The sequence below is a fragment of the Hyperolius riggenbachi genome, chromosome 10, assembly GCF_040937935.1.
Source record: "Hyperolius riggenbachi isolate aHypRig1 chromosome 10, aHypRig1.pri, whole genome shotgun sequence".
NCBI classification, from domain to species: Eukaryota; Metazoa; Chordata; class Amphibia; order Anura; family Hyperoliidae; genus Hyperolius; species Hyperolius riggenbachi.
The window spans coordinates 261,177,265-261,199,157 of NC_090655.1; the positions used below are offsets into that span (position 1 = coordinate 261,177,265).

At 45.3% G+C, this 21,893-nt stretch overlaps 1 protein-coding gene across 1 annotated transcript in view; it reads left to right on the forward strand.

Moving 5' to 3' along the window:
• The first annotated feature begins 109 nt into the window (after window positions 1-109).
• LOC137537140 (zinc finger protein 271-like) overlaps window positions 110-21,893 on the forward strand; it is a 51,333-nt gene continuing 29,549 nt past the window's right edge. The window contains exons 1-3 of the mRNA XM_068259269.1: window positions 110-314; window positions 9,689-9,811; window positions 15,187-15,819. Of these exons, the coding sequence (XP_068115370.1) occupies window positions 110-314; window positions 9,689-9,811; window positions 15,187-15,819 (961 nt within the window). The remainder of the gene's footprint in view (window positions 315-9,688; window positions 9,812-15,186; window positions 15,820-21,893) is intronic.

Sequence of the window (21,893 nt, forward strand, 5' to 3'; positions counted from 1 at the left end):
CTTTTACTTATTCATGTAAAAGGACCTTAGGTGGGAGCAAAACACTTCCAGGATACAGAAGAAGGCCCAGCAGAGGCTGTTCTTTTTGCGTCAACTGAAGAGATTCGGTATGCCACGTGAATTGCTGACCAGCTTCTACACCGCTACTATGGAATCCATACTCTGCTCCACTGTCATCACTGTCATCGTGTGGTATACAGGAGCATCCGCCAAGGACAAGTACAAACTTCAAAGGGTAATTAACACTGCGGAGAAGATCATAGGATCACCCCTGCAACCCCTAGACCTCCTCCACCCAAGATTCAAGAAGAGAAGTAGGTCTGGTACCAGTCAGCTGCTTCAGTGAAAATTTGAATCCAACAGGTACAGTAAGGTATACATCAGAGAGTACAAAAGTACGGCCTGACAGCCATTTTGCAGGTCTCCCTGCTTCGTCAGAGGCCTCTGACGAAGCAGGGAGACCTGTAAAATGGCTGTCAGGCCGTCCTTTTGTACTCTCTGATGTATACCTTACTGTACCTGTTGGATTCAAATTTTCACTGAAGCAGCTGACTGGTACCAGACCTACTTCTCTTCTTGAATCTTGGATGTATGATCTACTTGGTGGTGAGCACAGTCTATTCGGTTTACTAATCCAACTTCTATATATCCAGCAAGCTATGAGTGCCAGTCACCTCTGTATCTCCTGACTATTATAGATCTCCTCCACACAGCGAGACTGGGGTCGAGGGCTTCCAAGATTTCTCATGACCTCTCCCACCCGGGGAACTGCTACTTCGAAATTATGCCAACATGCCGACGTTACAGGACCATCTACTCCAGAACCACCAGGCACAGGAACACATTCTTCCCTCAAGCTGTCCTCCACCTGAACTCCAACTCCTCCCTCCTTGCCCGTTCATGGCACACGGACGCTAGCCAGCGCCCCGATCTCTGAACTCTCTCCACTCTGGGTAGCACTGCCCCACACTCTAGCTGCTAGTGCTCTCCAGGAAATTTCCCTAGTATCTGCAATGCATGCTGCTATACCTGTCTCATTGTACGCTCCTGTTTTGTTCTTGTTCTGTCTGTCATGTAAAAATGCCTATGTCATGTGTACCACAACCAATTCTGGGTATGACAACCGTCGTACTTGGTGAATAAACTCAATTCTGATTAAAACCAAAGACAAGCAAGGTGCTTGCTGCATTTGATCTGTGAGCAGTCATCATCATTATTGTGTTGTGGTTTGAAGCTGTACTCAACTTTGCCAGTAGAGCAGTGTCCCTCCATGGAATGCAAATACTTGAATAGTGACAATTGTACACAGATAAAAGGCAGCAAATAGTGCAGCAGCTGCGACTGCCTTTTGTTTTAGGGAAAAAGTAATTGTCCCTGTAGGTTCCTGGTTCAGATAGGGAGAGATAGGTATGTGACTGAACCCAGAAAGACACAAGAGACGGCACACTACTGGCTGCAAACGATTTTGCTGTATTGGAACAAGTACACTACATGTTGCGGATATTACATCCTTCCTCAGGTGTTAAACAGCAAATGAACTATACATACACCATTATATATCATCAGGAGGGCGACCCTGGGCCATCTATGGGCTTAAATGCCCATGCGGGCTTATGTATGTTGGAGAGACCACCAGAGCAGTGAGGACGAGGATACAGGAGCACAAGAGAGCCATCAGCAAATATGCTGAGGGTGAAAGAAAGAACTATGATACCTCGGTAGCGAGACACTTTGCTGCCAAGGGACATAGTGCAGCACAGCTGAGATAGTGTGTGTTGGAGTCATTAAACCCACCTAACAGAGGGGGTGATTTAGAGAAAATACTAAAACAAAAAGAATCCAGATGGATACACATGTTGGATGTAGTAGCCCCGAGGGGCATGAATGAGAGGTTACCTCTCAAATGTTTTTTATAAAGATGTTTGTACACTGATTTAAAACACTATACTGTATGATGTTAAGATGCTAATTTAAGGTTGCCACCAGTTTATACATGTTATCGATTTATTACATGTCATTTTTAGGTGGAGTAGTGGCAGTCCATTGCAGGAAGTGCCTGGATGACGGTCAGTGCCTTGTATATTTTATTGGTAGCCTGTCGGAGTGCCAAATGACCGTGAAGAGTTCTGTGTCTGGGATGGACATTGGTGATTAAGGGGGAGGGTGGAGCTAGCCATGACGGGTGTGGTCGCCCTCCTGATGATATATAATGGTGTATGTATAGTTCATTTGCTGTTTAACACCTGAGGAAGGATGTAATATCCGCAACATGTAGTGTGTACTTGTTCCAATACAGCAAAATCGTTTGCAGCCAGTAGTGTGCCGTCTCTTGTGTCTTTCTGGGTATCGCCTAAAGCCGTTGGAGCAATCCGGCTGGGACAGGGCACCGGCTCAAGGTACAGGTTTGCTTGACCTGATATACGCGCTCTCCAGGCATCTACAGTGTATGGAGGTATGTGACAGAAGCCTGGACACTAATTAGCTGGGTAGATAAATAAATCTATGAGTATATATATATATATATATATATATATATATATATATATATATATATATATATATATATATATACTGAGCTGTTTTTCCCTTCACAGGCACTGCTAACTTTGATGCCTTTCAGATCACAGATAGTGAGAACATAAAAATCAGTGGAGTGGAGTGACACTCACAAAAAGTGGGGACTGGTGTGCCCAAGCCCAAAAGACCCTCGTACTCCAGGGTCCACGATCCAGAAAAAAGGTGCAGGCTGGCACCACCAATAAGTATTTATGCTCTTTTTTATTGCATTAGCAAGATGTCAAAAAACTTTGCTGGGCTAATGGCGACAGGCATCTGTTTCTGGCTCACACCGTTCTCAAGCCCTGTAGCCATCCTGGCTGAGAAACAGCAGCCTGTCGCCATTAGCCTAGCAAAGCTTTTTGACATCTTGCTAATGCCAGAAAAAGAACATAAATACTTATCGGTGGTGCCAGCCTTCATCTTTTATCTAGATAGAGAGAACGTAGGCAGAGAGGGGGGCGGGCTTGAGTTGACTGCTCTCACAGATAGGGAGAACATAGGCAGAAAGGGGGACGGGCTTGAGCTGACTGCTCTCACAGATAGGGAGAACATAGGCAGAGAGGGGGGCCGGTTTGGGCTGGCTGCTCTCACAGATAGGGAGAACATAGGCAGAGAGGGGGGCAGGCTTGAGCTGACTGCTCTCACAGTTAGGGAGAACATAGGCAGAGAGGGGGGCCGGTTTGGGCTGGCTGCTCTCACGGATTGGGAGAACATTGGGAGAGAGGGGGGCGGGCTTGAGCTGACTGCTCTCACAGATAGGGAGTACATAGGCAGAGAGGGAGGCGGGCTTGAAACAGACAGCAGAGTAAGTGTCTGTCCTCATGTCCCTACTAGTATATAGTATTAATAAAAGCAGGTTACTTTGTCCCTGGTACACTTTAAACGTTGCACCGACTATAGAATACAGAAATGCTGGGAATACACATTGCGTTTTTGTGGCAGAATCGCTCCGATAGATGCCTTCGATAGATAAATTTCCATTATGTCTGATTCTCTGCTTGATTCTTTTCCGCTCGATTTCTCATAGAAATGAATGGAAAAAAAGATAAGAAAAACGAGCGGAAGAGAAGAGATTCGAGCAGAGAATCGAATGGTTAATAGATCGTGTGGAGAATCGAAAGCAAAAAACGTAACGTGTATTCCCAGCATAAGTCTAGAATTCACTTCCTTGACATAGAAATAGACAGAGAAGGGGATAAATTGGTCACTAGAACATTCTTTATGAGTACTGACAGGAAGGGGTACCTGTCCAAATGGAAGCTGTCACCACCCTCAGTGGCTAAAAGCCGTCCCAAAAGGACAGTTTACCCGGGTTCAAGTTCAACGTAATTGCACCAAATCAGAAAATGAAATGGCTCAGTCCCAAAACCTAGTAGAAAGGTGTCCCGCTGGCATGACGTACAGATCAATATACAGTAATTCAAAGCGTAAAAGTCTGGTCTGAACTTGTGCACAAGTTTTACAATATCGAGGTCCAAATCGACAAACGTAAGTCGTAGTCAACACTCAAGCTGGGTCATACACGTGTTATCAGATGTCAGTCGTAATGCTAGGATCAGGCAGAGACAGAGTCAGGGACAGACTGAGTCTGTAACAGGAAACAGATGACTGAGGTACAGAAACGTAAGCCTAAGGCGGAGTCAAGAGGCAGGCAGTAGTCGGTACACAGATAAATACAATGTATGTTTTTCCTCGCAAATTACAATTTACAGCTATCAAGAAGCTAACGAGAACTGACCACCATATATGATGTAACTCAAAGAAGCTAGCTGAGGCCAAGAAAGAGTACTGACAGGAAGGGGTACCTGTCCAAATGGAAGCTGTCACCACCCTCAGTGGCTAAAAGCCGTCCCAAAAGGACAGTTTACTCGGGTTCGACGTAATTGCACCAAATCAGAAAATTATATGGCTCAGTCCCAAAACCTAGCAGAAAGGTTTGTTGAAAAGGGTTATAATGGTCTTGTTTTTGTCTCACCCTTTATGCATATCATTGTAACCATGGCCCCATTGGGGCAATTGTAATGCTAATAAGTACTGTTCTTTTTTCTCAGTGAAAATAAAAACTTGTGAGAGAATGCGGAAAAGCCGCGGCGTGTACTGACAGCAAGGCGGCTGATTCCGCGTCCAATGTGGCGGTCTGCACGCGGAGGCGTGCGTCTGTTAACATGGCAGAACGCGGAAAAGCCGCCGCATGTACTGACAGCGGGGCGGCTGGTTCTGCGTCCAGCGCGGCGGTTTGCACGCAGCAGGGTGCGTCTGGTGTGGCTGAGTCTGTTAGTTCACACAGGTTTAGGAATATGCGCGCGCGCTGAAAGGCAGAACTTTTATGATGGGCAAAGGGGGGATCAGCTGACCAGGCCGGTCAGCTGACCTCAGAGCTGGTAACCATTGGTTGATCACTAAGGGTGGTGCCAGAAAGCACTTCTCTATATATGGTTACTGCTGGCCACTCTCAAATTGTCTGCCGTTGCGAACACTACATGGAAGCACTCAGACCTTAGTCAGATCCTACAGTGTGTTTGAACCAGGAAGCCCTAGGAATTCACACTGAGCCAGATTACTTGTGTTATCATTCTGTTATTCTTCAGACTAGTTCCAGGGTGTAGAGACCACGGACCTCACACCCAAGACTAGGGAACTTGTGTTATCATTCTGTTATACTTCAGACTAGTTCCAGGGTGTAGAGACCATGGACCTCACACCCAAGACTAGGGAACTTGTGTTATCATTCTGTTATACTTCAGACTAGTTCCAGGGTGTAGAGACCACGGACCTCACACCCAAGACTAGGGAACTTGTGTTAGCATTCTGTTATACGTGAGACTAGTTCCAGGGTGTAGAGACTAGAGTTGGGCCGAACAGTTCGCCTGGCGAACCTCTCTGGGCCTCTTACTACTTCCGGGTTGCAATGAACCGGAGTAGTACGCCTGCGCTGCCCGGCGGAGCGCGTCCTAGATCGCGCTCCTGTTGCCGGGCGCTCTCTGCGCATGAGCGTGACGTCACTCATGACGTCACGCACATGCGCAGAGAGTGCCCGGCAACGGGAGCGCGATCTAGGACGCGCTCCGCCGGGCAGCGCAGGCGTACTACTCCGGGTCATTGCGACCCGGAAGTAGTAAGAGGCCCATGAATTTAGAGATGTTCGCCGGCGAACGGTTCGGGAACCGTTCGCCACATCTCTAGTAGAGACCACGGACCTCACACCCAAGACTAGGCATTGTTTGATATTTTTTATGACCTGTTGCTTTCCTGACTTTCCCTCTGCTCTATGATTCGGTACCACGCATATCTGATATTCCGTTGCCAAACCCTGCCTGCCTTGGATACCGAATCAGCCTTCTGTCTTTGTACTTTGTCTGTCCGTGTGTTGCCGACCTGGCTTGCCCGACCTCGAGAGCTATCTCTCTCCACTAAAGAGATAGTCTCCAGATCAGTCAGTGACATCCGCCTTCAGGTGTCACTCACTCTCTGGTCCTTCCTACCTTCAGCCTGACTCCACCCCTTGGAGAGTTTCAGGCTGCTGGAAGGTTTCTGTACTCTCTATAGCAGTACCTCCTGTACTGCCTAGGGCCACCTGCTCATCAGGTGGTTTACTCAAGCCATACTGTTACACCAAACACTCACTATATATATTTAGAGGTGTCCAGAGGTTAGTACTATATCTGTATTATTGGTGATTCTGCAGATCATCCATAATCAGGTATAGATCTGTATTCTTGGTGATACTGCAGATCACCAATAATCAGATTCTCTCTGTGTGCTGACACCGATCGTTACTAAACTTTTTTGAAACTAGAAAAGGGTTATAATGAAGAGAACCTACAGGAACAGGTGATCCAAGTGGGAAAAATAGATAGAAACCAGCTACTTATGGAGAATAGGGGAAGTGGGGAGTGGGATATATCGGGTAGCATCCCCTTTGTCACTCAATTCTCCACACAATACAAGCAGGTGGAGGTAATTGTTAGAAAACATGACAATGAACTCTGCAAAGGGCTGCAGAAAATGTCAGTGCTATATAAATACAAAATAATAATATGGTAGGACATTAGACTATGACTGTGGTAGGGATTAGATCGTGACTCGTGAGCCTCTCTGAGGGACAGTTAATGGTGTGACTATGTGCTTTGTAAAGGGCTGTGGAAGACAACACACCATATTTATATATCTTATGATAACAATTAGAGTGAGACATTATTTAAATGACTTTGGAGAGGGAGAGAAAGGAGGATAGGAGAGCAGGAGAGATGGAGCGCAAGAAAGGGAGAAGAAAAGAGGGCAAAAGAGGGGAAGTGCAAAGGAGTGGAGGAAGGGGAAGAAGAAGAGAGAGAGGGCAAAAGAGGGAAGGAAAGCTGGAGAGCCGCTGGAGGGAGTCATGTGATGGGGAGAAAAGAGATCCCAGTGTTATGACTTTTACAGCAAAATGGCCAGAGGAGGAGGGGCACTTTATGAAGGAGTGCTCTGTGTCCTGAGGCTGCCTTGGCTCAGACCTGGAAGGAAGTGGGGGGGGGGGGGCATAGAAGAAAGACGAAGAAAGGGGAAAGATGGAGGAAAAAGAGTGAGAGAGCTTGGGGGTGCACTGTGGTAGATGCTGGTGTTATATAAATACTGAATAATGATAGTAATAATCACGTGAAGCGTGACACGCCAAAAAATGGGGGACTGCTGCGCACACTAACGTGCCTATGGGCATGGCCATGACATTCTATGGGCGGAGCTAACCTAATGATGTAACAGCGAGGCATAAGAAAGCAGTGTTTACGCCGTGATGTGGTCAAATGAGGATTCGCATCATGGGTGTGCAGAAACTGTGTGATGCTATTTAATAGTATACCGTAACCCCAAAGCAGCAAACATAGCCAACTATGACCATTAAATAATAAATGCAGTAACAGTTACCCCGGAAACCACAAAATTAACGCAATTGGCAACATGTCAGCACAAAATAAAAGATGGAGGAAAAAGAGTGAGAGAGCTTGGGGGTGCACTGTGGTAGATGCTGGTGTTATATAAATACTGAATAATGATAGTAATAATCACGCGAAGCGTGCCGCGCCAAAAAATGGGGGACTGCTGCGCCAACTAACGTGGTGCCTATGGGCGTGGCCATGACATTCTATGGGCGGAGCTAACCTAATGATGTAACAGCGAGGCATAAGAAAGCAGTGTTTACGCCGTGATGTGGTCAAATGAGGATTCGCATCATGGGTGTGCAGAAACTGTGTGATGCTATTTAATAGTATACCGTAACCCCAAAGCAGCAAACATAGCCAACTATGACCATTAAATAATAAATGCAGTAACAGTTACCCCGGACACCACAAAATTAACGCAATGGGCAACATGTCAGCACAAAATAAACGTATTGCAGGCAACATGTCAGCACAAAATAAACGCATTGCGGACAACATTTAATTCAGCACAAAATAAACGCATTGCGGGCAATATATCAGCACAAAATGAACGCAATGGGGGCAAACATGTCATCACAAAATAAACGCATTGCGGGCAACATTTCAGCACAAAATGAACGCAATGGGGCAAACATGTCAGCACAAAATAAACGCATTGCGGGCAACATGTCAGCACAAAATAAACGCATTGCGGGCAAACATGTCAGCACAAAATAAACGCATTGCGGGCAAACATGTCAGTACAAAATAAACGCATTGCGGGCAAACATGTCAGTACAAAATAAATGCATTGCGGGCAAACATGTCAGTACAAAATAAACGCATTGAAGGGCAACATGTCAGCACAAAATAAACGCAATGGGGGCAAACATGTCAGCACAAAATAAACGCAATGGGGGCAAACATGTCAGCACAAAATAAACGCAATGGGGGCAAACATGTCAGCACAAATTAAACGCAATGGGGGCAAACATGTCAGCACAAAAACGCAATGGGGGCAAACATGTCAGCACAAAAACGCAATGGGGGCAAACATGTCAGCAGAAATTAAACGCAATGGGGGCAGATATGTCAGCACAAAAACGCAATGGGGGCAAACATGTCAGCACAAAAACGCAATGGGGGCAAACATGTCAGCACAAAAACGCAATGGGGGCACATTTCACCTAGAAAAAAAAAGCATGTACTCACCTGACAGAAGTCCCCTCACACAGCCGGCCTCTGGTGTGTGTGCAGCTCCTCCGGACGATCCTCCTTCAATCTCCCGCTCTCCTCTCACAGGCAGAGCGGGGCTACGGCAAGATGGCGTCCGGAGGCGGAGCCCTGTTCTGGCGACACAAATAGTCTCCAGTACAGGGCTCCGCCTCCGAACGCCATCTTCCCGTAGCCCCGCTCTGCCTGTGCCTGCCGGAGCACAATGCAGGCTGCTGGAGCGGGGTTGCGGGGAATCAACTAGCACAACGTCTATGAGATGCTGCGGCTAGTTCATGTACGGTGACCACAGTCCCGAGGCCGGGACGTCCCCCTGCTGAAAGCAGGACGTTTCCCGGGACCTCATGCAGCCTGGGACAGCGCCCCCCGAAGGCGGGACGTGTCCCGGGTAAAGCGGGACGTATGGTCAACGTACTTTAAAGGACAACTGAAGCGAGAGTGTTATGGAGGCTGCCATATTTATTTCCTTTTAAGCAATACCAGTTGCCTGGCAGACCTGCTGATCCTCTGCCTCTAATACTTTTAGCCATAGACCCTGAACAAGTATGCAGCAGATCAGGCGTTTCTGACATTATTGTCAGATATGTCAAGATTAGCTGCATGCTTGTTTCTGGTATTATTGAAACAAACTTCAGCTAAATAGATCACCAGGGCTGCCAGGCAACTGGTATTGTTTAAAATGAAGTAAATATGGCAGCCTCCATGTTCTTCTAACTTCAGTTGTACTTTAAAATGGACATCCCAGTCCAGACAATTTCTCCAGTAATTTTGCCATTTCCTGGTGTAAGAAACTTTAACTTCCTGTCACTATGCGACACATCCATACTACATCTCCAGCAACTGTGTGGGGTCTAACAATAATCATTAATGATCATTATGAAATGAGATGCATCTGCAGAATTAAGATGTTGTTCAATGAAAGAGAAACATTGCAACACTAATAGTATTAGATGGCTGAGTGGAGAGGATTCCACAGTGGCTGCAGTTAGCATATTCACCACAAGATGGCGAGCTCACATCTCGCTGGTGGAACGCACAGCCTGGAAACAATGAAACCAAAGACAGGAAAAGGCGGAACAGCAGGCGGAGAAGTTGCAGGAGGTTGAGAGAGGCCACGGCTGTAAGAGGTAATTGTATGATTGTTGTTATATATTGGGCAGAGCAGAGGTCAAGGTGGACATCCTTTGTTACAGAGGAGGTCATAGTACTCCTGTCACTAGCCTGATCATCCCCCTTGAAGTAATTGCCATACAACTACCCAACTCAGGCTACCCAATATGGGGCACATCTGGCTAACTATATGTTTGTGGCTACCTAATGTGAGATACATCTGGCTACCTATATTGGGGGCTACATGATATGGGACACATCTGGCTACCTGCATGGGGGGCTACCTAATATGGGGCACATCTGGCTACCTGCATGGGGGGGGGCTACCTAATATGGGGCACATCTGGCTACCTATATGGAGGTTAGCAAATCTGGTTTGCCCCATGCAAAGAAGTGGTATATTCCTGCTAAAGTTACCAATTCTTTTGATTTTTTTTCAGCCGAAACCATCATTTTGGTGAAAAGCTACTGCATACCGGGGTCCCCCTAGGTCATTTAGCTCAACAGATTAACAGATTGAAATTGACCAAATCAAATGCTATTGCCCAGCCACTATAATTCTGACCAAATGCTGCTCCCCTAACATAGAGCTCCTCCTCATCAACTTCACACCCACATACTCACTCACCCCCCCCCCCCCCCAACAAGGATGTCAAGAAAGCCCTGTGCTTCCTCAGCGACACCATCTTGCACTGGGAAACTGCCCTGCCAGACTCCCTCTTCTTCATCATAGGAGATTTCAACAAAGCCAACCTTTGCTCAGAGATTCCACATTACATTCAGTACATCATGTTTAACCAGGAACGGCAACATTCTGCACCACTGTAAACATCGTCCTCAAGGGCACCTACAACGCTGCCTCTCGCCGACCTCAGGAACTCCCAACACTGCCTCATCCAACTAATCCCCACCTACAGGAGACGCCTTGAGTCCAGCATGGATGAAGAACGCCAAGAGGCACCAAGCTCTGTTCTGCAGGCATTTGAGCGAGACGCCGGGGGGCCAGTTCAGGCGCCCTTCTGAATCAGCCCTAAAGGATACCCAAGGCAAATACTAATGGGCATAATGAGGCTGCTGACAGATGTGGGCATGTTTGCAGAGCTACACCGCAGTTTCTGATGTCTCCCCAGAGGCTCTGTGCTTCTGTAAGGGGCTCCATTAGCAGACGTGACTTTATAAGTCGTCCACCCTTTACGCGGAAGAATTAGCTCTGCACATGACCAAACCTGAAAGCCACCACAGCAGCATGGCCCTTTTTTTTACATTTGGGCATTTGCCTTAAAGGACTTATGAGGCAAGATTAAAAAAAAAAAGTTAAGTACCTGCAGCAAATTTGAATGCACGGAGGACGCCATCCGCGGCGTCAACAGGTCAGGTCAACATCTGCAAGGAGTTTGTATGTTCTCCCTGTGTCTGCATGGGTTTCCTCCGGGCACTCCGGTTTCCTCCCACAATCCAAAAACATACAGATAAGTTAATTTGCTTCCCCCCCTAAATTTGCCCTAGACTAAAACACATACACTACACAATATAGGCATATGACTATGGTAGGGACTAGATTGTGAGCTCCTTCGAGGGACAGTTAGTGACAAGACTATATATGCTCTGTACAGCGCTGCGTAATATGTCAGCGCTATATAAATACTAAATAATAATAATAATTGCCTGCCTTCAGGCACATGTACCCAGCTCTGCAATAGAAAGTGCAGGCTGCATTAGAAAAGTCTGAGAGGAAAGTACAGAAGCAAAAAGAAAAGACAACCCAGCATGCCCTGCAACTTCCTTTGTGCGGCAGTGTACCAAATAAGAGTCGGGTAAACTGGGGCATGATCATTTATCAACAAGAAAAGTAATAGTGATTTTAACTTTTGGATTGCCTGGTTAGTATCCTTATTTCCTGTTTACCAGATACAATTAAAGAACTGATTTTATGCCCGACAGTTACACTTTAAGATGGGCAGAGACAGTCGCTCGGGCCTACTAACAGAAGAATAGCTGATATTCAACAGGCTCAGTCCTGTTCTTTCCGGATCCTGTTACGTACCTGCAGTAATAAGTTTAGTGGGGGAAGCGCACAGATTATATTTGATCCACTATGATACACTGAAAATGCATCCAGAGTCAGAGGATTGTCCTGTGGGCACAGAGAACCAAATATTTAGCATTTGCTGGGAAACAAATCCACCTCTGTGGTGCCCCAAAGAGCCAATATGTCCCTGTAACCTCATTGTTCACACCTCATTTGTCATGTCTGAGCGCTGATCTGCTGAGATAATCTGCCTCAGTTAATATTTACATCTTATGCTAATAGCATCTTGTCCAAAGCTGGGAAGGAGACAAGTCTCAAGGAGGGGTGCTGTCCTAAGGATGTCCTGGAAAAACAATTTTCACCATCATTGGCTTTTATTTAAAAAAAACACTTTTTTTTTATGGGGTTCACAGAAAATTACTTCCTTTAACCCTTTAGCATCCAATTTATTTCGAAGCTTGCAAGTGCTCCAGGCAAATGTATTTGTTAAATTTTCCTGCTTGTAATTAGTACTGCTGTAATGTGTATTTATGGCCAGATGACACTAGGAGGCAGTGTGAGACAATAACAGAGGACTTCTCCTTTCGTTTTCTATATTTTCTGCTAGAGAGAGAGATCAAATCATTCCAAGAATTAACAGCACAACAAGTTCTGCCAACTGAGGTGAAAAGCAGTGCTAATGGGATAATAGTTGTGCTATAAATAATGAACCCATAAGATCCTCCTGGAGCAGCTACCACCTCCAGCTGGTGCCTCACACGTATGCACACTCTCTGTATTACCTTATTTCTGGGTCTCTATTACTTCTTATGCTATAAATCATGCATCTAAATACACCTCTTATCATTTGTGTTTATTACTGCAGTCACAGGAGGTTTGTGTTTATCCCAGCTTTTTTGAGAGGCAGGCCTGTATCTCTTCCATGTAAAGAAGGACATTTTCCCTGATAGCTGCTGTGCATGTGCTGTAGTTGTGGCTTGTGGTAATCCCTGATGGGCTGCCGCTGTGCATGTGCTGCAGTTGTGGCTTGTGGTAATCACTGATGGGCTGCCGCTGTGCATGTGCTGCAGTTGTGGCTTGTGGTAATCACTGATGGATTGCCGCTGTGCATGTGCTGCAGTTGTGGCTTGTGGTAATCACTGATGGGCTGCTGCTGTGCATGCGCTGCAGTTGTTGCTTGTGGTAACCACTGATGGACTGCCGCTGTGCATGTGCTGCAGTTGTGGCTTGTAATCACTGATGGACTGCCGCTGTGCATGTGCTGCAGATGTAGCTTGTGGTAATCACTGATGGGCTGCTGCTGTGCATGTGCTGCAGTTGTGGCTTGTGGTAATCACTGATGGACTGCCGCTGTGCATGTGCTGCAGTTGTGGCTTGTGGTAATCACTGATGGTCTGCCGCTGTGCATGTGCTGCAATTGTGGCTTGTGGTAATCACTGATGGACTGCAGCTGTGCATGTGCTGCAGTTGTGGCTTGTGGTAATCACTGATGGACTGTCACTGTGCATGTGCTGCAATTGTGGCTTGTGGTAATCACTGAAGGACTACCGCTGTGCATGTGCTGCAGTTGTGGCTTGTGGTAATCACTAATGGACTGCCGCTGTGCATGTGCTGCAGTTGTGGCTTGTGGTAATCACTGATGGTCTGCCGCTGTGCATGTGCTGCAATTGTGGCTTGTGGTAATCACTGATGGTCTGCCGCTGTGCATGTGCTGCAGTTGTGGCTTGTGGTAATCACTGAAGGACTGCTGCTGTGCATGTGCTGCAGCTGTGGCTTGTGGTAATCACTGATGGGCTGCCGATGTGCATGTGCTGCAGTTGTGGCTTGTGGTAATCACTGAAGGACTACCGCTGTGCATGTGCTGCAGCTGTGGCTTGTGGTAATCACTGATGGGCTACCGATGTGCATGTGCTGCAGCTGTGGCTTGTGGTAAGCATTGATGGACTGCTGCTGTGCATATGCTGCAGCTGTGGCTTGTGGTAATCACTGATGGACTGCCGCTGTGCATGTGCTCCAATTGTGGCTTGTGGTAATCACTGAAGGACTGCTGCTGTGCATATGCTGCAGCTGTGGCTTGTGGTAATCACTGAAGGACTACTGCTGTGCATGTGCTGCAGCTGTGGCTTGTGGTAATCACTGATGGACTGCCGCTGTGCATGTGCTGCAGTTGTGGCCTTTGGTAATCACTGAAGGACTACTGCTGTGCATGTGCTGCAGTTGTGGCTTGTGGTAATCACTGATGGACTGCCGCTGTGCATGTGCTGCAGTTGTGGCCTTTGGTAATCACTGAAGGACTACCGCTGTGCATGTGCTGCAGTTGTGGCTTGTGGTAATCACTGATGGACTGTCTCTGTGCATGTGCTGCAGGTGTGGCTTGTGGTAATCACTGATGGACTGCCGCTGTGCATGTGCTGCAATTGTGGCTTGTGGTAATCACTGATGGACTGCCGCTGTGCATGTGCTGCAATTGTGGCTTGTGGTAATCACTGATGGACCGCCGCTGTGCATGTGCTGCAATTGTGGCTTGTGGTGGTCACTGATGGACCGCCGCTGTGCATGTGCTGCAGTTGTGGCTTGTGGTAATCACTGAAGGACTGCCGCTGTGCATGTGCTGCAGCTGTGGCTTATAGTAATCACTGATGGACTGCTGCTGTGAATGTGCTGCAGCTGTGGCTTGTGGTAATCACTGAAGGACTGCCGCTGTGCATGTGCTGCAGCTGTGGCTTGTAGTAATCACTGATAGACTGCCACTGTGCATGTGCTGCAGTTGTGGCTTGTGGTAATCACTGAAGGACTGCTGCTGTGCATATGCTGCAGCTGTGGCTTATAGTAATCACTGATGGACTGCCGCTGTGCATGTGCTGCAGTTGTGGCTTGTGGTAATCACTGATGGACTGCTGCTGTGCATGTGCTGCAGCTGTGGCTTGTGGTAATCACTGAAGGACTGCCGCTGTGCATGTGCTGCAGCTGTGGCTTATAGTAATCACTGATGGACTGCCGCTGTGCATGTGCTGCAGGTGTGGCTTGTGGTTATCACTGATGGACTGTCGCTGAGCATGTGCTGCAGTTGTGGCTTGTGGTAATCACTGATGGGCTGCCGCTGTGCATGTGCTGCAGTTGTGGCTTGTGGTAATCACTGATGAGCTGCCACTGTGCATGTGCTGCAGTTGTGGCTTGCATCTGTAGGTAAATTCTGCCTTGTAGATCATTTTCACTTTGTTATTTTTGAAGTAGCTCACAAGCTGAAAAGTGTCAGCTCCTCTGGTCTATGGGAGATTACCAGCCCCTAGCAAATTATGTTGTTTTGTTTTCTCTGTTTATTAGTACTAATATCTTACATATATAATTTCTTATCCTTTTCAGAACTAAGATCTGGGCTCAAAGAACAAGAGATATATATAAGGTGTGATCAGCTGTCTATGGAGGAGGGTGACATGATGAGGACAATAAAAGAGGAAGAAGAAGAGACGTATGTGAGGAGTGATCAGCAGTCTATGGAGGACGGTGAAATGCTGGGGACAAGTAAAGAGGAACAAGATATGCAATATGTGAGGCGTGATCAGCTGTCTATGGAGGAGGGTGATATGATTAGGCCAATTAAAGAAGAAGAAGAAGAGATGTATGTGAGGAGTGATCAGCAGTTTATGGAGGAGAGTGATATGATGGGGACATATAAAGAGGAAGAAGAAGAGACATATGTGAGGAGTGATCTGCAGTCTGTGGAGGAGAATGACACGATGGGGACAATTAAAGAGGAAGAAGAGATGTATGTGAGGAGTGATCAGCAGTCAATGGAGATGGGTGACATGATGGGGACAATTAAAGGGGAAGAAGAAGATAGATATGTGAGGAGTGATCAGCAGTCTGTGGAGGATTTAATAATAACAGTTATTAAAGAAGAAGACGAAACATATGTGAGGAGTGATCGGCAGTCTGCAGAGGAGGGTGACATGATGGGGACAACTATAGATGAGGAGCTTATAGAGGGTAGAGCAGGTGAGTAATCAACATTAAATATTGAATATCTTTAGTTGTTATGACTGTCACTGCTCACAGACTGGCCATATTACAGGTTATGCTACATACACATGTTCAATTATTCTCATCTAAAACTATGTTTCTTTATTGTGTTTAATGAAAGCTTACTAACAATAACAGTACAGACACGCTCATGGCTTTGGAGTGCCGGTTTGTTTTGTAATGGATTAGCGGTCTCTAATATGCTGATAATAGTCACTGTACATTACTGTACACAGATTGGTCACAGTAGGGGTGACTTAGTGTTACTGGCCTGTAATCAGCTGATAATGGCCACTGTACATTACTGTACACAGATTGGTCACAGTAGGGGTGACTTAGTGTTACTGGCCTGTAATAAGCTGATAGTGATCACTGTACATTACTGTACACAGATTGGGCACAGTAGGGGTGAGTTAGTGTTTCTGACCTGTAATAAGCTGATAATGGGCACTGCACATTACTGTACACAGATTGGTCACAGTAGGGGTGAGTTAGTGTTACCAGCCTGTAATAAGCTGATAATGGGCACTGCACATTACTGTACACAGATTGGTCACAGTAGGGGTGACTTAGTGTTACTGGCCTGTAATAAGCTGATAATGGGCACTGCACATTACTGTACACAGATTGGTCACAGTAGGGGTGACTTAGTGTTACCGGCCTGTAATAAGCTGATAATGGCCACTGTACAGTACTGTACACAGATTGGTCACAGTAGCGGTGACTTAGTGTTACTGGCCTGTAATAAGCTGATAATGGTCACTGTACATTACTGTACACAGATTGGTCACAGTAGGGAGTGACTTAGTGTTACCGGCCTGTAATAAGCTGATAATGGTCACTGTACATTACTGTACACAGATTGGTCACAGTAGGGAGTGACTTAGTGTTACCGGCCTGTAATAAGCTGATAATGGTCACTGTACATTACTGTACACAGATTGGTCACAGTAGGAGTGACTTAGTATTACTGGCCTGTAATAAGCTGGTAATGGTCACTGTACACAGATTGGTCACAGTAAGGGTGACTTAGTGTTATCAGCCTGTAATAAGCTGATAATGGTTACTGTACATTACTGTACACAGATTGATCACAGTAGGGGTGAGTTAGTGTTACTGGCCTGTAATAAGCTGATAATGGTCACTGTACATTACTGTACACAGACTCGTCACAGTAGGGGTGACTTAGTGTTACTGGCCTGTAATAAGCTGATAATGGTCACTGTACATTACTGTACACAGATTGGTCACAGTAGGGGTGACTTAGTGTTACCGGCCTGTAATAAGCTGATAATGGCCACTGTACAGTACTGTACACAGACTCGGCACAGTAGGGGTGACTTAGTGTCACTGGCCTATAATAAGCTGATAATGGTCAATGTACATTACTGTACACAGATTGGTCACAGTAGGTGTGACTTAGTGTTACTGGCCTGTAATAAGCTGATAATGGTCACTGTACATTACTGTACACAGACTCGTCACAGTAGGGGTGACTTAGTGTTACTGGCCTGTAATAAGCTGATAATGGTCACTATACATTACTGTACACAGATTGGTCACAGTAGGGATGACTTAGTGTTACCGGCCTGTAATAAGCTGATAATGGTCACTGTACATTACTGTACATAGATTGGTCACAGTAGGGGTGACTTAGTGTTACCAGCCTGTAATAAGCTGATAATGGTCACTGTACATTACTATACACAGATTGGTCACAGTAGGGGTGAGTTAGTGTTACTGGCCTGTAATAAGCTGATAATGGTCACTGTACATTACTGTACACAGATTGGTCACAGTAGGGATGACTTAGTGTTACCAGCCTGTAATAAGCTGATAATGGTCACTGTACATTACTGTACACAGATTGGTCACAGTAGGGGTGACTTAGTGTTACCGGCCTGTAATAAGCTGATAATAGTCACTGCACATTACTGTACACAGATTGGTCACAGTAGGGGTGACTTAAGGTGGCCATACACTGGACGATTTCAGCCATCGATCGACCAATTCTATAGAATCGATCAGAAATCGATTCTTACAAATCAGCAAGTTGATCAATTCGCAGCCGATTTTAATCTATTTCGATCAATGGCCCATAGTGTTGCATTGGATCTAATGGTCCAATAATGCATTTAAATCGATTTTCAATAGATTTAATTTTGAAATCTATTGGAAATCTGTTCCTAGTGTGTGGCACACATCGGATAGATTCCTGTTAGATTCGACTTGACAGGCATCTGCCAGAAATCTATCTGATGGTCGGATCTGCTGCAAATCTATAAGTGTATGGCCACCTATACATTTGCAGTACAATTGACCATCAGATAGATTTCTGGAAGATGCCTGTCAAGTCGAATCTAACAGGAATCTATCCGATGTGTGCCACACACTAGGAACAGATTTCCAATAGATTTCAAAATTAAATCTATTGAAAATCGATTTAAATGCATTATTGGACCATTAGATCCAATGCAACTCTATGGGCCATCCATCTGCTGCCAGCAGTCGATCGACCTACATTTTCCATCCTGTCAGATAGATCAAATTGATCGAAATCGGCCGCAAATCGATCGAATGGAGAATGTGATAGAATCGATTTCTGATCGATCGATCGATTGATGGCTGAAATCAACCAGTGTATGGGCCCCTATAGATTTCAGAATGGAATCTATTAGAAATCTATTGAAAATAGATCTAAATGCATTATTGCACCATTAGCTCCAATGCAACACTATGGGCCATCGATCTGCTGCCAGCAGCAGATCGTCCTAGATTTGCCATCCTGACAGATGAAATCGATTGAAATCGGCTGCAAATCGATCGATTTGCTGATTTAAAAGAATCAATTTCTGATTGATGTCTGAAATCGACCAGTGTATGGGCCCCTTTAGTGTTACCAGCCTGTAATAAGCTGATAATGGTCACTGTACATTACTGTACACAGACTCGTCACAGTAGGGGTGACTTAGTGTTACTGGCCTGTAATAAGCTGATAATGGTCACTGTACATTACTGTACACAGATTGGTCACAGTAGGGGTGACTTAGTGTTACCGGCCTGTAATAAGCTGATAATGGCCACTGTACAGTACTGTACACAGACTCGGCACAGTAGGGGTGACTTAGTGTCACTGGCCTATAATAAGCTGATAATGGTCAATGTACATTACTGTACACAGATTGGTCACAGTAGGTGTGACTTAGTGTTACTGGCCTGTAATAAGCTGATAATGGTCACTGTACATTACTGTACACAGACTCGTCACAGTAGGGGTGACTTAGTGTTACTGGCCTGTAATAAGCTGATAATGGTCACTGTACATTACTGTACACAGATTGGTCACAGTAGGGATGACTTAGTGTTACCGGCCTGTAATAAGCTGATAATGGTCACTGTACATTACTGTACACAGATTGGCCACAGTAGGGGTGACTTAGTGTTACTGGCCTGTAATAAGCTGATAATGGTCAATGTACATTACTGTACACAGATTGGTCACAGTAGGGGTGACTTAGTGTTACCGGCCTGTAATAAGCTGATAATGGCCACTGTACAGTACTGTACACAGACTCGGCACAGTAGGGGTGACTTAGTGTCACTGGCCTATAATAAGCTGATAATGGTCAATGTACATTACTGTACACAGATTGGTCACAGTAGGTGTGACTTAGTGTTACTGGCCTGTAATAAGCTGATAATGGTCACTGTACATTACTGTACACAGACTCGTCACAGTAGGGGTGACTTAGTGTTACTGGCCTGTAATAAGCTGATAATGGTCACTATACATTACTGTACACAGACTCGTCACAGTAGGGGTGACTTAGTGTTACTGGCCTGTAATAAGCTGATAATGGTCACTGTACATTACTGTACACAGATTGGCCACAGTAGGGGTGACTTAGTGTTACTGGCCTGTAATAAGCTGATAATGGTCAATGTACATTACTGTACACAGATTGGTCACAGTAGGGATGACTTAGTGTTACTGGCCTGTAATAAGCTGATAATGGTCACTGTACATTACTGTACACAGATTGGTCACAGTAGGGATGACTTAGTGTTACTGGCCTGTAGTAAGCTTATAATGGTCACTGCACATTACTGTACACAGACTGGTCACAGTAGGGGTGAGTTAGTGTTACTGGCCTGTAATAAGCTGATAATGGTCACTGTACATTACTGTACATAGATTGGTCACAGTAGGGGTGACTTAGTGTTACTGGCCTGTAATAAGATGATAATGGTCACTGTACATTACTGTACATAGATTGGTCACAGTAGGGGTGACTTAGTGTTACCAGCCTGTAATAAGCTGATAATGGTCACTGTACATTACTGTACACAGATTGGTCACAGTAGGGGTGACTTAGTGTTACTGGCCTGTAATAAGCTGATAATGGTCACTGTACATTACTGTACACAGATTGGTCACAGTAGGGGATGACTTAGTGTTACTGGCCTGTAGTAAGCTTATAATGGTCACTGTACATTACTGTACACAGACTCAGTAGTAGAGAGAAAGAAAGCCCATATAACTAGCACCACTTAATTGAGGTATATTATCATTTATTCAAAAATATATAAATGGTTGTATATATAAATATATAACATCTATGACATATTGGAGTATCAAAAACATACATAAAAACGATTAAAACCGACCATATGGCCGCATGTGGTAACAGCTGCAAACAATCATGTCCAGATAAGTGATCAAAAACGGATATAATACCACTATATGAGTCACAAGAAGTAGCAATATATGCTCAGATAAACACCCCAGTGTGCATCAAAATAGAGCACACTCAAGGTTGAACCCGGGTTCAGTAAAGTGCAAGGCATATAAGTGGAAACATACATCAATGAATAAATATATATGAAAAAACATGCAATTATCAAAAAATAGTGTAAAGTATAATATATAAATAAATGACTGCTATATGCACAATAACCTAGGAGCAGCCTATACCTGGAGTGCACAGTGAGAAAAGAAGTGCAAGAAATGAGGAGAATACTTAGCCCGGGAAGACCAGGGAGGCTAGGACAGTGCAGCTGAAGATGTAGGGGAGTCCCTTCAAGACAGTCCCGCAAGCTCCGCGGGCGTCACCCCGCTTTGGAAGGAGAGGAGAGGGGTATTTATATATTTTTGAATAAATGATAATATACCTCAATTAAGTGGTGCTAGTTATATGGGCTTTCTTTCTCTCTACTACTATATCTCGCTTTTTTGAGCCCTAGCACACTTTTTCCAAGTGTTGCGGACACCACTTTGTGTTACTGTACACAGACTCGTCACAGTAGGTGTGACTTAGTGTTACTGGCCTATAATAAGCTGGTAATGGTCACTGTACATTACTGTATACAGATTGGCCACAGTAGGGGTGACTTAGTGTTACTGGCCTATAATAAGCTGGTAATGGTCACTGTACATTACTGTACACAGACTCGTCACAGTAGGGGTGACTTAGTGTTACTGGCCTATAATAAGCTGGTAATGGTCACTGTACATTACTGTACACAGACTCGTCACAGTAGGTGTGACTTAGTGTTACCGGCCTGTAATAAGCTGATAATGGTCACTGTACATTACTGTATACAGATTGGCCACAGTAGGGGTGACTTAGTGTTACTGGACTGTAACAAGCTGATAATGGTCACTGTACATTACTGTACACAGATTGGTCACAGTAGGTGTGACTTAGTGTTACCGGCCTGTAATAAGCTGATAATGGTCACTGGACTTTACTGTACACAGATTGGTCACAGTAGGGGTGACTTAGTGTTACTGGCCTGTAATAAGCTGATAATGGTCACTGTGCATTACTGTACACATATTGGTCACAGTAGGGGGTAATTTAGTGTTCCCGGCCTGTAATAAGCTGATAATGGTTTTATGGATTATCAGCAGCCTCAGCTGGCTTTAATCTAGCATGTGGGCGGGGATTTACCTCCATTCCTCTGGGGTCTCAGAATCACAATTGCAGCAAAGTTGCAGTGATTCTAAGAAATTGCAGTAAAAATCATGGCAGAATTGCTGTGACCAT